Source organism: Pipra filicauda, unplaced genomic scaffold, assembly GCF_003945595.2.
Source record: "Pipra filicauda isolate LSUMZ 115617 unplaced genomic scaffold, ASM394559v2 scaffold266_size1643727_pilon, whole genome shotgun sequence".
Lineage (NCBI taxonomy): Eukaryota > Metazoa > Chordata > Aves > Passeriformes > Pipridae > Pipra > Pipra filicauda.
This window is the reverse complement of record NW_024104383.1, coordinates 1057138-1071757: the sequence shown is the minus strand read 5'-3', so window position 1 is coordinate 1071757 and position 14620 is coordinate 1057138. Positions and strand designations below refer to the sequence as shown.

Genomic DNA, 14620 nt, shown 5'->3' with positions numbered 1-14620 from the left:
TGGCTGTGGCCAACAGTCCCGGGTGCCCTGCAGCATTCCCGGTGGGCAGGGACCCGGCAGCCAGTATGGACATGGGGGCTGTGCTGGGGGCGGGTGGCAGAGGATGGTTTGCACCCACAACTTAGCCCAGCCACAGAGAGACGCAAGAAATGTAAAATAAGGAGAAGTCACCCCAGGCTGAGCAATAGTGCCCCTCTGGAAGGAAACTTGGCATGCTCCAGCCCGCATCCGCCTGCCAAGTCCTGCTGGGAGCGAAGCTTCACACGTGGGCTGGAAACCCCAAGAAGTTTATGAGGGACCCGCTGACACGTGGATGAGCACGGAAGCAGTCGGAGCTGCTCGGCCCTGACTCGGGAACCTGCCTGCTAGCGGTGCTCAGAGCACAGCCCCGTGCCTGGGACACGGCTGGGAGGCACCAGCATCACCCCATGCTGGCATCACCCCCATCCCAGCCCATCCCCTTGGCATTCCACCCCTTAATCCATGCCAAGGGGATCGGGGGAGGCACAGGAGCAGCTCCTGGCCATGGGACGGGGGATGCATGGGGGCCCAGCATCCTTTTGGCCAAGTTGCCACAGGATCTGGTCCTACAGCCCCTTCCTCTCAACTCCAGACATCCTGCCCAGCACCGATGGCTCCAGAGGCTGGCGGCATCCAGGGGCTCTGGCACATGGGTGAGCACCGTCTGCTCCCCTCTACCCGGGCTTCTCTGTCAGCGAGGAGGGTCTGCCCAGTGCCTGTGACCAGGGAGTGGCGGTGGAGGGCCATCGGGGTGGCTTCCTCCCAGGAAAGGCTACTGCTCTCCCAGAGAGCTGAGGGGGAACTGGGCAGCTCCGGTGGCTGCCGGCCACACACGCCCTGGGCACTGCACCACAATTGGATTTGCAGCTGCCCTGCCTTTTACTGCATAGAAATTGAATTGTAAAATGTCAAAGACATTTCCTAACTGCGCCATATTAGCCCAGTTTTATTAAATACTGTTATCAGAGGAGATTATTAATGCAATCAAATGCAGGCAAGAAAACCCAGAATTAACTGGCCATCGTGCAAGAGGACGCACTGGAGGGCAGGAGGCAGCTGGTTGAGGCCCTGCCCAGAAGCCCATGTTCCCAAGGGGTCTGGCTCTGTTTCCCACTCTCCCTGGAGAAGCAATGATCCCACTCAGCCACTGCACCTCCACTCACATCCCGGGATGTCTCACCACGGGACGGCAGCACCCGGAGGGTGATGAGCCTGGGAGTTTTTGCTGAGCTTTGAGGTCCCTGCCCAAGCAGGCCAGGACCTGCTCCTGGCACATGGCAGCAGGGCCAGGGCTGGCTGGGCTAAGTCCTGAAATGCCAGCAGTGCTGCCAGGATGCGGAGCCCTGCACAGGCGGCAGCATGGGAATGGGTACCCAGAGAGCTGCCCGGGCTGGAGCACAGCACCCCTGGACAGTGAGACCAGCCTGGGCTGGGTCACCCCGGCATGGCAGGGCACAAGGGGTGCAGAGCTCCATGCCCAGATCCCAATCCCAGCCAGTCAGCCTGGCTTGCCCATCCCCGGGCATCCCAGAGTGAGGTACCCAGAGCTCCAACAGCACATGAGGACATGAGTCCTGATGGCAGCCTGGGGGACCAGGAGGGCCCTGAGGACCAAGCATGGGGTGGGCAGCACATCCCTGCAGGACACAGCCCTGTGTTCCGCCCGCACAGCCAGCCCCTGACACACCGGATGCTTATCCTGGCACCACAGGGCCACGTGCTGGGACATCTCCTTGGCCACATGAGGCTGCCACGTGTGGAAGTGCTTTACAAAGCCCCTCAGCCCAGTGGGAGGAGAAGCCAGGACAGAGGATCCAACCCTCGGCTTGAGGTCCCTCACATGGCCCTGGCAGCACCACACAGAAGCCATTTCCAAAGAGGATGAGCCGCTGGCAGCACCGGCCCCACGAGGAAGGAACCAGCTCGCTCCAACCCTCCATGGCTGAGGAGCCGTGGATCCCCTGCATGGCACAGCACGTCTCATCTCCCACTGCCTGAAGCCCTGGGTGCCCAGGACAGGGATGGCACAGTGGGCATGGGTGCTGCTGGAGACACCCCAGGGCCACATCCCATCCCATTCCATCCCATCCCATCCCATCCCACGGTTCTGGAGCCAAGGGGAAAACGCCAAGTCACTACAATTCTTCGAGGTAGCACCGGGAAGGAGGGGACAGGGAGGGAAACAGTTTGCTGCCAAATCCCTGCATCTGATTTGCGCAACTTTCAGACAACCTCATCAATTATGGATGCCCGGGAAGCAGGCGCGGTGCGCGCTGCGGCCGGCCCGGGCCCCGGCCCCGCACTCCACACACCACACCGGGCCCCATGTCGCCATGGCAACCCGCGCTAATTCACGCAAGGATTTTTAAAATCTCATTTATTAAACCCCACATGAATAGGATATTATCCAGATAACAGAGCTAAGTTACAAATCTTCCTGGTGCCGCACAGCGCGGGGAGCACCACAGGCATGTGTGGGACTGGAACTTGGAGGGGACATGGGGCCGCCACGGCGGCATGGGGACAGCCCTGCTCAGTGCTGTCCCTCTCCTCATACTGCTCCTCCAGCCTCACTGCCATGGTCAGAGGTGCTCATGCACCCCAGGCTGGGAGCACAGCACCTGTGACACACGTGTGGCACCCTCTGCCAGGCAAGAGAGCCGGGTCCAGGGGGAAATGGCACCAGAGCAGCCCAGCACTGGCACTGGAGGGCTCAGCAGAGCTGGAGATGGACAGCCCAGCCAGGGAATGGGGCAAGCATCCAGGCCTATAGTGGGAATCTGCCCAACACCAGGTTCAGCCTCACTGGGTGTCCCTTGTCCCTACCCTGCGATCCTGACATGGGGAGCACCACTGGCCCCCCATGGCCAATCCACCTGGCACCTGGAGGGCTCAGCAGTGGGAGATGCAGTAGAGCACTGGGAAGGAGAGGGATGCAGGAGGAGGTAGTGGCACTCTGGCACCTCTGGCTGTTGCCAGCAGGGACTGGAGAGGGGTGTGTGGGGGACAGTGCTGTGCACAGGTCAAGTGTTGTCCCCATCCCCACGTGTCACTCCGAGAGGCCACTGCAGTGGCAGCACCTGGAGCAGGTTAGAATGAAGGGGACTCTGAGCTGGAGGTTCTTCTTGTCCTGTACAGTCCCTCAGCAATGACAGCAGTGATGGCACTGGGCCCTGGGGAACACCATGTCAGGCCTGCACAGCACCAGGACATGGGGGGATACCATGTTGGTCCTGCATGGCACAAGGAAACACACACTGGCCCCAAGTGGTACTATGGACATGGTGGATGCCACACTAGAGCAGGGACATGGGGGATGCCACACCAAAGCAGGGACATGGGGGATGCCTGCCCAGCACCAGGGCACAGGGGACACCACACTGGCCCTGCTTGGCCAGGAACACCCCTGCATGACCAGGGATGGGAGACACTACACCAGCCTTGCACAATTCCAGGAAAACAGCATTTGGGGAGCGCTTGGCCCTGGAGGGAGGGACACTGGGTGCAGCCATGAAGGGGTTGTGTGTCCAGCGACCCAATGCCACACGAGGTCCCTGTCCATACCCAGGGACAGTCCCCAGCCCCCCCCGTTCATCCCATGCACCAGGCCTGAAACCTGCGGCTGCATCAGCACCATGAATTATTCACTCCGGGGCGGAACGCCTCGACAGAGCAGTTATATCCTACAGCGAGTAGATACTCACAGAGCTACACACGTAGAGCCGGAGACACACACGTACAGCCACACGCACGCCCCTGCAGCCTCACACCTGGCCACGCACACTCGGTGCACACGGGGAGCCGTGCACAGCCAACCGCAGGGACGCACCGGGAGATACCCGCGGAGCGACATCCAAACACCCCCACACCGAGAGGCACCAACAGCCCAGCCAAACACACAGATGCCAGGGTACACACCGCCACGCAAACACCCCACGCACCCAAACACAGCCGCACACGCACCCGCGGCAGCGCGGACACACGCAGAGGTGTGCGGGCGCTGAGCCCCGGGGCTCACACGCGCGGGCCGGGCACACTCGCTCCACGCACACGCAGATGTGCCCGGCGCCGCCCGGCCGCAGCCCCTGCCCAGGCCAAACATCCCGGGGGCACCGGGCCCGGCTCCTGGAGGTCGGGAGTTGGTCCCGGCCGCGGGGCAAGGGCAGCCCGACTGGGAACCGGCTGCACCGGGAGCTACCCCGGGACCGGCGGGGCGACCCTGTGCAGCGCCCAGCACCCGCGCAGCGCCCGGGGATGTTCCGAGCCCCGCCGGGATGCTCAGATCCCCACCGGGCAGCCCTCTCCCCGCCCCTCCCGGGGCGCCACCGGGGGTCCCCGGCACGTCCACGGCCCCCGCCCGCCTGCGACGCGCCGCAACCAGGGAAGGGCCGGGGATGCTCCGGGGCCGGAGATGCTCCGGGGCGGGCAGGGCGGCAACGCGGTCGGGCCCCGGGAGCAGCGCTGGGATGCGGTCCCGAGCCGCCGCGCCTGCTGTTGCGACGTCGGTGTCCGTGTGTGTCCCCCCCAGGATCCCCCTCCCGCCGCCGCCCCCGGCCCGGCCCCGCCGCCGCCGCCGCACTCACTGGCTTTGCCGGGCTTGGGCCTCTGCAGCAGCTTCTGCACGGCCGCGATGTCCTCCGCCTTCACCGCCTGCACCAGCTCCTGGTCCTTGCCCATGGCTGCGCCGCGCCGGGGCTGCCGGCTGCGGGCTCACGGCCCGAGCATCCTCCGCGGCGCGGCGCGGCGAGGGGCGGGGGGCGGCTCGGGGCGACTCGGCACGGCTCGGCTCGGCACGGTGCGGCCCCCCCGCCCAGCCCGCCCGCTCCGGAGGCGGGGGCGGGGGCGGCGGCGGCGGCGGGCGCCCGGGGCGGGGCGCGGCGGGACGGGGGGGCCGCACCGGGAGGGCGGGGGGCAGCGCGGGAGGGGAGGAAGAGGAGGAGGAGGAGGACGAGGAGGAGGAGGAGGAGGCGGGGGCCTCCCGGTGCTGCGGGCGGAGCGCGGGATCCCCCTCCCCGGTGCCGGGGCCCGGGGGACGCCCCGGTGGGAGCCGCCGCCGCCGCCGCGCAGCCGTGGCGTGTAACGAGCTGGCGGGTCTCGGCGGGCGGAGGGGAGGGGGGAACACGGCTGCTCGGGGCCTCTTCCTCCTCGAGGAGGACCTGAGGAGGGTCCGGCAGACCCCCACCCGGGGCACCCCGTGCTCCCCAGTCCCGCTCCAGGGTGCCCTTTGCCGATCCCCGTCCCGCCTGGACATCGCAGGCACCGGCCGGCAGCCTGCGATGCCGGTAACGGACCCGGACAGGAGCAACTGTTCCATTTCTGTAAATAAAGCCCTCATTACCGCGTCATTTTCCACTTTTGTTGACACAGTGGCCGGTGACATTCGTCCCTTTCACTTTTAAGGCTGGAATGACAGAGACATTCCAGGTGTGGAGTGTTCCCGGAATGAGGACGCTGAGGAACGCGATGGGAAATAGGGCCAGTGATGGACAAGTCATTAATGTCCCCACAGTGCCCTCAGGGCAGAGCACGGTCATCACCCACTCAAAATCAGCCCAAATTTCTCCCCTCCCGGACGAGTAACCGGATAAAAGCCTTGTGGAGTGCCGGCTCCAGCAAAGCGACGTTGAGGCAATTGAGCCAGAAGGCTGGTAGCCAGCTGGCCACCGCAGCGCTGGGCACTGATGGGTGCAGTGCACTGGTGTATGCGGTGCACGGCCGTGTGCGGTGCAGGGGGACGGGCGGCTGCAGCCCCGTGTGTGTGCCCGTGGCAGAGGGAAAGATGGAGGAGGGAACTAAGATCATTCCTGATGCCCCCCTGCCCGCCTCGTGCCGGCCCATGCCCCTGAGCTGGAGCCCAAGGATGCCTCCACAGCCCCCAGCTCCCTCTGTAGCCCCTGGGTCCCTCCCAGTCCCCACCTCCAGGCTGACCCCGCCTCGGGATCGGCGGGGTCGTCTCCTCTCCCCACCCCCACTTTCCAATCCAGGACATTTGGGTTGCCAGCACGGAACGCCGTCTAATCTGCCCTCTAATCCCGCAGCCGGGCGGCCGCACGGGCCCTGAGCCGCCGCGGGGCTCCCCGGGCTGGGGGCTGGGGCCGGGGCTCCGCACGCGCCCGGGGGCCCCTCCGGGTCAGGGGCTTCCTTCACATCTGCCACCACCTGATAACAAACGAGGCTCCTCAACAAAGGTCCCTTTGTGCCCCACAGCTCCCTCCTGCTGGGCTCCCACACCCGCTCACCCAACACAGGCACGGGACGGGGCAGCCCCTGCCCCGGTGGCCTCAGCGGGCACTGGGACCTCTGTGACCGGGACACGACGCGGGGCTCTGTGGGGCCAGTGGGGTGCACCAGCGCTGTCCCTCCTCCCTGGCTGTGCCAGGCTTTGCAGGAGGAGCTCCAGCCTCGCGTTCCTGCGGCTCCCTCGGGCTCTTGCCAAGTCGGGTTGGTCTTTGCAGAGCAGAAGAATGTGCAGTGAAATGTCCCTGTTCCTGCCTTGCACACGCCGAGAGAAACCAGCGCCCGGAACGGTCAGAGCCGCAGGCACGGGGGGTTTGGGGTGGGCACCGCAGGGAACAGGCACGTGGAAACCCGACTGTGGGAGCCGGAGGCACCACCGGCAGCAGGAGGGCTCGTCCCACGCAGAGATCCCCACGCATCCCCCCCAGCTGCCTTTCCGATGGGAATGGAGTGCACTGAGGCCCCTGCCTGGGCGCAGGAGGCAGCAGGGGTCTGGGAACACATGGGGCCCTGGGCCCTGGATTAATGGAAAGGAGGGAAGAGATGAAGGCAGGGTTTGGAGGATGGCTTGGCTCAGGACACTCACCTCCCTCCCAATGACCAGGGATTCATGGTGGCTGAAAGCTGACACGGGGGTGGGGAGCGGGTGCTGGTGGGAGCCAGACAGGGCCCCTGCACAGCCCCCTGTCACTGCCCCACCCCGGGTTCCAGCCCTCTCCCTGTGCCATGCAGCACCCAGCCCCAGCACCGAGCTGGATCCCATCCTGCAGGGAGGGCATGGCCGCCCTTGAGGCCAGCATGAGGTGTCCCCATGAGCTCTGTCACGCTCTGCCCTGAGGCTTGCCTACCCCTCCAGCTCCAGCAGAGACTGGGGCCCAGGACAGACCTCAACCCTCCACACCGGCCCCAGCTCCCCCTCCCTGCACGGGGGCCACGACACAGAGCCATGGCCCCTCCAGCACCAGCAGCATCTATGAAAATACTTTATTGTGGAGCTGGGTGTGCAGGGCTCTGTACAGCGCGAGCGGCGGCGGCAGCGCCGTCACCAGCAAACAGACACACGGTGCTGGCCCCCGAAGACCAGCCGGGGGGCAGTGAGAGCTGGGGGGCTGCAGCCCCTACGTGGCCTTGGGCCGGCCGTTGAGGCGGATGATGGCCCGGTAGTCCCGCACCAGGTCCCGCAGCTGGTCCAGGTAGGGGTTGACGTTCTCCTCCATCCACTCCTCCACCGTGTCTGGGAAGTAGACCCTCTCCAGCTGGGCACGCAGGTCACGGACGAAGCTCTCCCAGTCCTCATGGAGCCTGGTGGGGGGACAGCAGGGGTCCAGCTCCCTTCTGTGAGCCTGGGACCCCTTCCAGCCCTGCAGAGGCACCTGGGGGGGCTCCCAGCCCCCAGCTCCACATACTTCAGCACCTTGCTGCCAAAGCTCTCCATGTTGCGGGGGTTCCCAAAGTGGTGCTTCCGATGGTAGGGGCTGAACCAGCCCTTGATGGCACTGGGGAGGTACGAGGGAGTGGGGGGCACAGGGGCCAGGGATGGGGAGCTGCATGTCAGGCAGGTCCCCTCCCACGGAAAAACTCTCGTGTTCCAGCCCTGTGGCCCAAGCCACCAATCCCGCTGCCTCCCACCGCCTGTTACCTCTCCTCCTCCAGAGCCTTCAGGATGCTCTCCCTCAGGTGGCCATTAACCTGCTGCACCATGTGGTAGATCTCCACACCAGGGAACGCTCCCCTGCCCTCGCTGGGGAAGGGGAGGCCAAGGTGAGACCCCAGCATGTGGGATGCACTGGGCTGGGTGAACCCCAGCACTCTGCGTGGCTGGAGGGTGCCCGCCCTCAGCCCAGAAGGGTCTGGTACTGGGGAATTTGGGTGACCAACTCCCTGGTCCCCTCCAGTGCATCCCTTCTGATGCAATTGGGGTGGTCACGCACCAGGTGCTCTGCTCCAGCTGCACACTCTCCAAGCCCAGCACATCCAGGACCTTCCTCTTTGCCTCTTCTGTGAAGCCCCCTGGGAAGGGTGAGGAGAGGGACAAAAAGGCTTGGGCCACCCCACAATCAGGCTCACCCCTGGCTTCACCACACCCCCAAAACTGGAGAGACTGAAGCTCTTCCTCCCCTGCCTCCCATCTCCCCCCTGTCCCCTTCCCGGCAGGCCAGGCTCTGGCAGGCAGTGGGAGGTGGGGGTGAGCCTGGCTGTGCCGGCAGGGCCGCTGGCTCACCGTTCACCAGGGTCTGCAGGCAGATGGCCAGCGAGGGGATGCCGACAGGCAGCAGCTCACAGAGCACCGAGTAGTGATCGTACCTGCAGGGTGGGGACAGCCACGCCATCGCCTCCTGCACTGCTGCCAGCGTGGCTGTGTGGGCACCGGGGTGGCAGGGAGGGGGTTCTGGTGCCCCTCACCTCTGCCAGCCGGTGAGCACGATGCCCTGGAAGCGCAGCGGGGCCAGCCGTGGCAGGGCCTGCATCACCTTCAGCCAGCTCAGGTGGTTTTTCAGGTGGTAGCTCAGGGGGGTCCAGGTCTGCGCCGGCCCCGTGGTGCCCTTGAAGGCGCTGGCGAACCAAACTGCCTCGAAGCCACTCTCTGCATACTTGGTGAGGAACGGCTCTGCAGCAGGACAGGCACGAGCCATCAGTGCCACTGTGCCCAGGAGGCTGTGAGGAGCGGGGGGCAGATCCCCCCACCATCCCCAGGAGCCTGGCACGTCACCTTACCGATCTGCTCAGCCTCGAAGTCGGGTGCGTAGAACCACACCACAGGTGAGACGTGCTTCGCTATCCCAGACTCTGCAGGGAGAGCAAGACGGGGACACTGGCACCGGTGCCAGCAGCAGGAGCATGCCTGGGACTCCTCAGCCCGAGACCCACATTCCCGCAGGGCTAGGCATGGGCTCCTGCCAGCACCAGGCATGACACGTGCCAGGGCAGCCACGTGAACGGGCACTGCCGAGACACAGGACAGACCTCGGCTGACACCCGAGACGCCACTGCCGTCCCCGTCCCCTCACCCCGCAGGGCTCCCACGCTGATCTTCCTCAGCATATCGTCCCACATGAGCACCCGCAGCCCCCAGTACTGCGCAGAGAGGAAGCCCAACACCTCCTTGATGTGCTTCAGGAACATGGTCCCCACATCGCCCTTGTTGCGGCTCATCCAGTTCTTGGAGTCCATCCCCTCCCCGAGATGGAAAACCTGGACTTGGGGGAAGGGGGATGCTCAGCACTCCTGGGAGCACCCCTGGGGCGAGGGCTGGGGTCCCTGCACAGCCCACTGCCCACCTCATCCGCACCGATGTGGATCCAGGTGGAGCGTCTGTGCTTCTCGATCACCTGTGCCAAGATGCTCCTGAGCAGGGCCAGGGTGTTGGGGACGTGGGGGTTGAAGCTGTTGGGGAAGCGCTCGACCTCCCGCAGGTGCTGGTACTTCTCGTGCTTGAGGATGAACTGCGGGAAGGAGCCATTAGGGGGGTTTCCAGGGGAACCCCCTGTGATTTGGGATGGGGAGCAGGACTGGGAGCCCCTACCTCCACATGGCCAAAGGTCTGCACCAGGGGAACCACCTCCAGCTTGTGTTGCTCCGCCAGCTGCTGGATCCGCTCGATGTCCTCCTCGCTGGGAGGGCAGGGACAGGCTCACCGGGGGATGCCAGGGCAGAGGGCAGAGCTTGGGGAACTTCCCCTCCTCCTCTGGCACCCTGCCCATATAGCCCCCACCACCCCACACATGTGTGGACTTTACTAAGGGGCACAAATATTGTCCCAGCAGGGCAGGAAGCCAGTCTGCCGGCGGCACAGCCTGGCACTCCGACCATGGTTATCGCAGGCACAGGGCCAGGTGGGTCACACCCAGCCCTGGCACAGCGGGACCCACCGGGGCCGCCCCGCCGGGCAGCTCAGCACACAGCCCTGCTCACCTGTAAGCGTACGGGGACCTGAGGACTTCCAGCTCCCCCTTGAAGGGGAACATGTCCTCATACTCGATGAGGATGCCGTTGGCTCCCAGCTGGGACAGGAAGGGGAACACCTGCAGGGTGGGCAGGGTGGGCTCAGCAGTGGGGACAGCATGGCAGGTTGAGCCCCCCCCAACACATCCCTCCTTGGCATCTTCTCCCTGCCACTGGGCATCCTCACCTGCTCCAGGTAGGAGACCCTGGGCGCAGCTCCCTTGAGGTCCAAGTGGACCAGCCTCATCTCGGTGGCACTGACATCCCTGGGGACCTGCTGCCCAGGCTCTTGCCTCAGGGCCGTTATCTTCGCCTCAGGGAGCTCCAGAACCTGGCTCTGGGGGATGACATCCTGGACAATGTCACCTGTGTCCCCCCAGAACCCGCTCTCCTTGCTGACGTGCTTGTGCAGCTCCAGGGTAAAGCTGCAGGGAGTGGAGCAGGGATGGGGATGACACAGGGCACTAGCTGCCCCCCAGCACCAGGCACCTACCTGGGCATGACCCAGGGGCTCCCCACAGACCCCCAAACACCCTGGGGTCCTGCTGTCACCTCACCTGTCACGGAAGAGGAACTTGATGCCGGCCAAGGCGATGAGGAGCAGCACAACAAGGCGCAGCAGGTTCAGGCGGTGGCTCCGCTGGAAGGCCATCTCTGGGGACACACACAGGGTCCAGCAGTGGCCAGAGGGACCCCAAGCACAGGTGACCCTGCACAGCCCCACGTACCGTGTCCTGCTCCTGACCAGGGTAGCACAAGACCCAGAGAAAGGTGACATGGGGGGAACCCCTCCGGCACCCTGGACCCCATCAGGGACGTGCACAGCGGTGCCGTGTCCCTCCTACCTTGTGTGCCCCAGCGTGGGGCCAGCGGCTGGATCAGCCTCTCCCTCTACCTGCAAGGGCGTGGCCAGTGCCAGAGCAAACAGGGTGGTGCTGCAGGGCAGGTCCTCCACAGGGATCCCCTCAGGCTGCGGGGTCACCCCCGAGACAGGGGCTGTGTCACAGGGCGGCAGGGTGGGGTGGCATCAGGGGGTGGGCACGGCACAGCCCTGCTGATGGAGGAGAGGTGATTGGGGACCACTCGGGCACACGCCAGTACTGGGCTGCTCCAAGGACAGCACCGGCACAGCCATGGGCACTGGCGGGGTGAGGGTGGCAGCCTGGACCCCCTTGGCACCCACAGGGGCCATGTGGGAAACCTTGCTGTGTCCAGTTAAAGCAGTGCTCGATCCCTGACAGGACACAGGACAGGCTGTGCAGGCTGCAGGGATGAGCTCATGTCACAGAGGTGTCACAATTAAGATGAATAAATTTCATTTGACATATTTTCTTTGTAAACTAATTTTGAGAACTCCTGAGACAAGGAGTTCAACTCAGATGAAAGTGAGCCCAAATCAAAGCAGTCTCCATGGAGCAGGAGGTGGCAGGTGCCCCATCCCTATCTCTCACAGCCACAGCTTGAGGGACAGCACAGAATTCCATATCCAATGGCACATGACCAGCCCCAATTCCCAGACTGCCTACAGTGTCCCACACAGGGGCACTGTGGCTGCAGCAGGAGATGCTCAGCCAGGCCAGACCCTGGTGAGTGCAGCGCTGGGGACACTGCTGTCACTGGGGCACCACTCCCACCAGGAGCCACCAGCCTCTGCAGCCCAATACAAACCCTGGAAAAACACCACAGCACCCCGTGTCCTCTGCTCCCACAGTCCCCTCGGGTTCCTCCTCACCCACAGCCCTGTTCCCAGGTGACGAGGGACCCTCGGTGATGCCAGCTCCTACCCCAGGAGCCCAGAGCTGCCCTCCTGTGGGCAGCACATCTCCCAGGGCCCTGCAGTACAACAGGCAGGAGACAGCACAGATTCTCCCGGGAGCCGCACACAAGCATCATTTCCGCCCTTTCCCCCCCTCTTTTATTTTCCAGTCCTGTTGTATTTGTTGAGGCAGGGACGGGGCAGTGCATCCACCCCCAGCCCCTCGGGGGCAGGAGCCTGCTTTTGGGGAGCAGGCTGTTCCCTGCACTCCCTTCCCTGCACGGACAAGGTACCTCATGGCACTGCACCTCCTGTGCTCCAGGGGATAAGTGTGGTACCCACTTCCTGCCCTGCCCAGGATACTCCTGGCAGCTCCAGCACAGCCCAGCAGGATGTGCCAGGCTGGGGACAGCTGCCAGCCTGGGGGTCACCCCAAGTGCACAGGAAAGCACAGAGGGGACACGGGAGGGGGGGTCAGTGGCCCCGTGGTGCATGGCACGGGGAGCCCAGCACCCAGGAAGGCCATAAATATGCCAAGTGCTAATGGGGCTGTCATGGGAACACAGCGCCTGACCGGAACAGGGATAAATATTTAGACAGATGCTGTCAGCTCGCCAGGATTCGGCGTTTTTAATGTACGTTATGTTATTTAAATAGGGCAGGTTCCCAGGGTCTGCGTTCCCAGGCAGTCGGGGGGGAGAGATGGGTGCTGGCCAGAGTGGGGGGGCAGCACCAAGGGGTGATGGGGGCAGCCAGGACACCACATCCCTGTGCCATCGGGAGATCCCTTGGCAGCGAGGGCTCAGCTGATGGATGCTGCCCCTCTAACCCGACATCTCGCCGCTAGCACCCGCTATATTTATTAATCTTCCGCTGCCAACGCTTTGGGGATGGCACTGGCACAGTCCCCGGGAGGCTCGGGAGAGCCCACGGCTCCTCACAACCGGCCAGTCTGGCTCAACACCCTCATGGTGATGGGGTAAGGAGGGGCCAGACCCTCGCCCCCCTCCCTGCCTCCACACAGCCCACGTGGGTTTTGCTTCCAGCTCCCCAAATCCAGCCCAGCTCCCCACCTACCTGCCTGAGCCCCAAGCCCCGAGGAAGATGGAAGCAAACCCAAACCTGCACATGGAGAGTGCCAGGCCATGGGGAGGATGCAGCTGAGTGCCCCGGGGTGGCAGGTGCCACTGCTGCCCGCTGGGTACCTGCAGGTGCCACTGCAGCCCACGGACCAGCAGTGAGGGGTTCGGGTGCCACTCAGCTGCCCAGTGCTCCAGTGTTCCCACTGTTTCCGTGCCAAACCCTCGCTCCCTCCGCACACACGACAGTGTGGCTGTGGGAGGAGTGACACTGCTCCATGTACACTTGTGTGCACACACACGTGCACACACACGTGCACACTCACACATGTGCGCACACACATGTGCACACTCACACGTGTGCACACACACATGTGCACATGCTCAGGTGCTTTCAGAGCATTCCATGGTCAGCCTGGCCAAGGCCATTCTGTATTCCCAGCCTGTGCCACCCCACAGGATGAGCTGCCCCTCCCCAGAGGCCACGGCACTGCAGCCCCACAGCCCGGGGCTCCTGCGAGGAGAGGCTGTGGACTCCCCTTGGGGCTACAGCCCCTTGGCAGCAGGAGGGGCTGTTCCCCCAGTCCCCGGGCAGAGCTGGCCCCTGTCCCATCCCGCATCTCCCCAGGACACTGAGACACCCCCTGGGCCTTTCCCCCCCCCCCCCCCCCAGCCCTCTGTGCACCCTGCAAGCCTGGCGCACCCCACAATGCCCACACCAAGGGCATCCATTGGGCATTCCCGTGCCCTACGTTACCCTCCAAGCTCTGCTCGGCATCCCGGCAATCCCCACAAGCATCCCTGCAATCGCCCCGAGCATCCCTGCATCCCCCCGGCTATCCCTGCATCCTTCCCGAGCATCCCCGCATCCTCCCTTCACCGCTCCCCGCCGCGGCCACGGGCATCCCCGCATCCCCCCGGCCTCTCCGCGGCCCCGAGCATCCCGCGCTGTCCCGGCTCTTACCGGCAGGTGCGGGGCGGCCGCGGGCACCGCCGGGAGCGGGCGCGAGCGCGAGCACGGGCACGGGCACGGGCACGGGCACGGGCACGGCCGCCGCCGCCGCTCTTAAAGGGCCCTGTGCCCGCCGGTGCGGCAGGAGAGGAAGGGTGGTGGGGCCTCAGCAGCCGCCGCACCCAGCGGGGACCGTGCCCACGACCCCGCACGGGGGGACCACCGGCAGCGCGCGGAGCCGCCGCCCGCCCTGCCCGGGGCCGCACCGGCACAACGGGCGGCTCCGCTGTGAGCCCGCTGTGTGCCCGCTGTGTGCCCGCTGTGAGCCCCGTGCCCGGCTCCCATTGCCCGTCCGGTGCCCGGTGCTTGGTGCCCGTTGCGTGTCCAGTGCCCGCCTCGCCCCGCGGTGCCCGGTGTGCTCTCCGTGTGTGCCTGGTGTGTGTCCCGCCTGTGCTCCGTGCCCGTTGGGTACCCCGTGTGCAGTGTGTGCCCCATGCCCGGTGTGTCCCATGCCCAGTATATGTCCCACGCCCAGTGTGTACCCGGTTCCCGGTGTGTGTTCCATCTCCCATATCCCACATCACATATCTCATATCCCACATCCCCTATCCCAAATCCTACCCCCCATATCCC

General features: G+C 65.0%; 2 protein-coding genes across 10 annotated transcripts in view; both read right to left on the bottom strand.

Annotated features, from left to right (window-relative positions):
- Window positions 1-4890, bottom strand: part of CASKIN1 (CASK interacting protein 1) — a 29216-nt gene extending 24326 nt beyond the window's left edge. Inside the window, exon 1 of one of the 2 annotated variants that reach the window (XM_027736047.2) lies at window positions 4605-4890. In XM_027736047.2, coding sequence (XP_027591848.2) covers window positions 4605-4698 — 94 coding nt within the window. In that variant the 5' untranslated portion in view covers window positions 4699-4890. The remainder of the gene's footprint in view (window positions 1-4604) is intronic. The other variant, XM_027736048.2, reaches the window with a different exon arrangement.
- Window positions 4891-7227: 2337 nt separating this feature from the next.
- Window positions 7228-14444, bottom strand: LOC113995703 (hexosaminidase D-like). Of its 8 annotated transcripts, none has more exons than XM_039382364.1 (15): window positions 14000-14066; window positions 11046-11254; window positions 10758-10940; window positions 10388-10625; window positions 10171-10280; window positions 9782-9869; window positions 9537-9701; window positions 9267-9450; window positions 8974-9045; window positions 8662-8866; window positions 8480-8562; window positions 8190-8268; window positions 7898-7999; window positions 7665-7754; window positions 7228-7560 (listed from the first exon to the last, which is right to left on the bottom strand). In XM_039382364.1, the coding sequence occupies exons 3-15, from the start codon at window positions 10850-10852 to the stop codon at window positions 7377-7379; spliced, it is 1695 nt and encodes a 564-aa protein (XP_039238298.1). In that variant the 5' UTR covers window positions 10853-10940; window positions 11046-11254; window positions 14000-14066; the 3' UTR covers window positions 7228-7376. The 8 variants fall into 8 exon arrangements, with proteins under 8 accessions (XP_039238298.1, XP_039238300.1, XP_027591871.2 ...); XM_039382366.1 differs by lacking the exon at window positions 14000-14066 and having other exon boundaries at window positions 10758-10854; window positions 10929-10940; window positions 11046-13372; XM_027736070.2 differs by lacking the exon at window positions 11046-11254 and having other exon boundaries at window positions 10758-10854; window positions 14000-14444.
- Between the last annotated feature and the right edge of the window lie 176 nt (window positions 14445-14620).

Bases quoted from the DNA above. Each gene is read 5' to 3' on its own strand.
- LOC113995703 (XM_027736061.2), bottom strand. From the start codon at position 10,978: ATGTCACCTTTCTCTGGGTCTTGTGCTACCCTGGTCAGGAGCAGGACA. The intron at 8,563-8,661 runs GTGAGGGGCACC...CCCACCCTGCAG, and splicing joins GTGCTCACCGGCTGGCAGAG to GTACGATCACTACTCGGTGC. The intron at 7,561-7,664 runs GTATGTGGAGCT...TCCCCCCACCAG, and splicing joins TTTGGCAGCAAGGTGCTGAA to GCTCCATGAGGACTGGGAGA.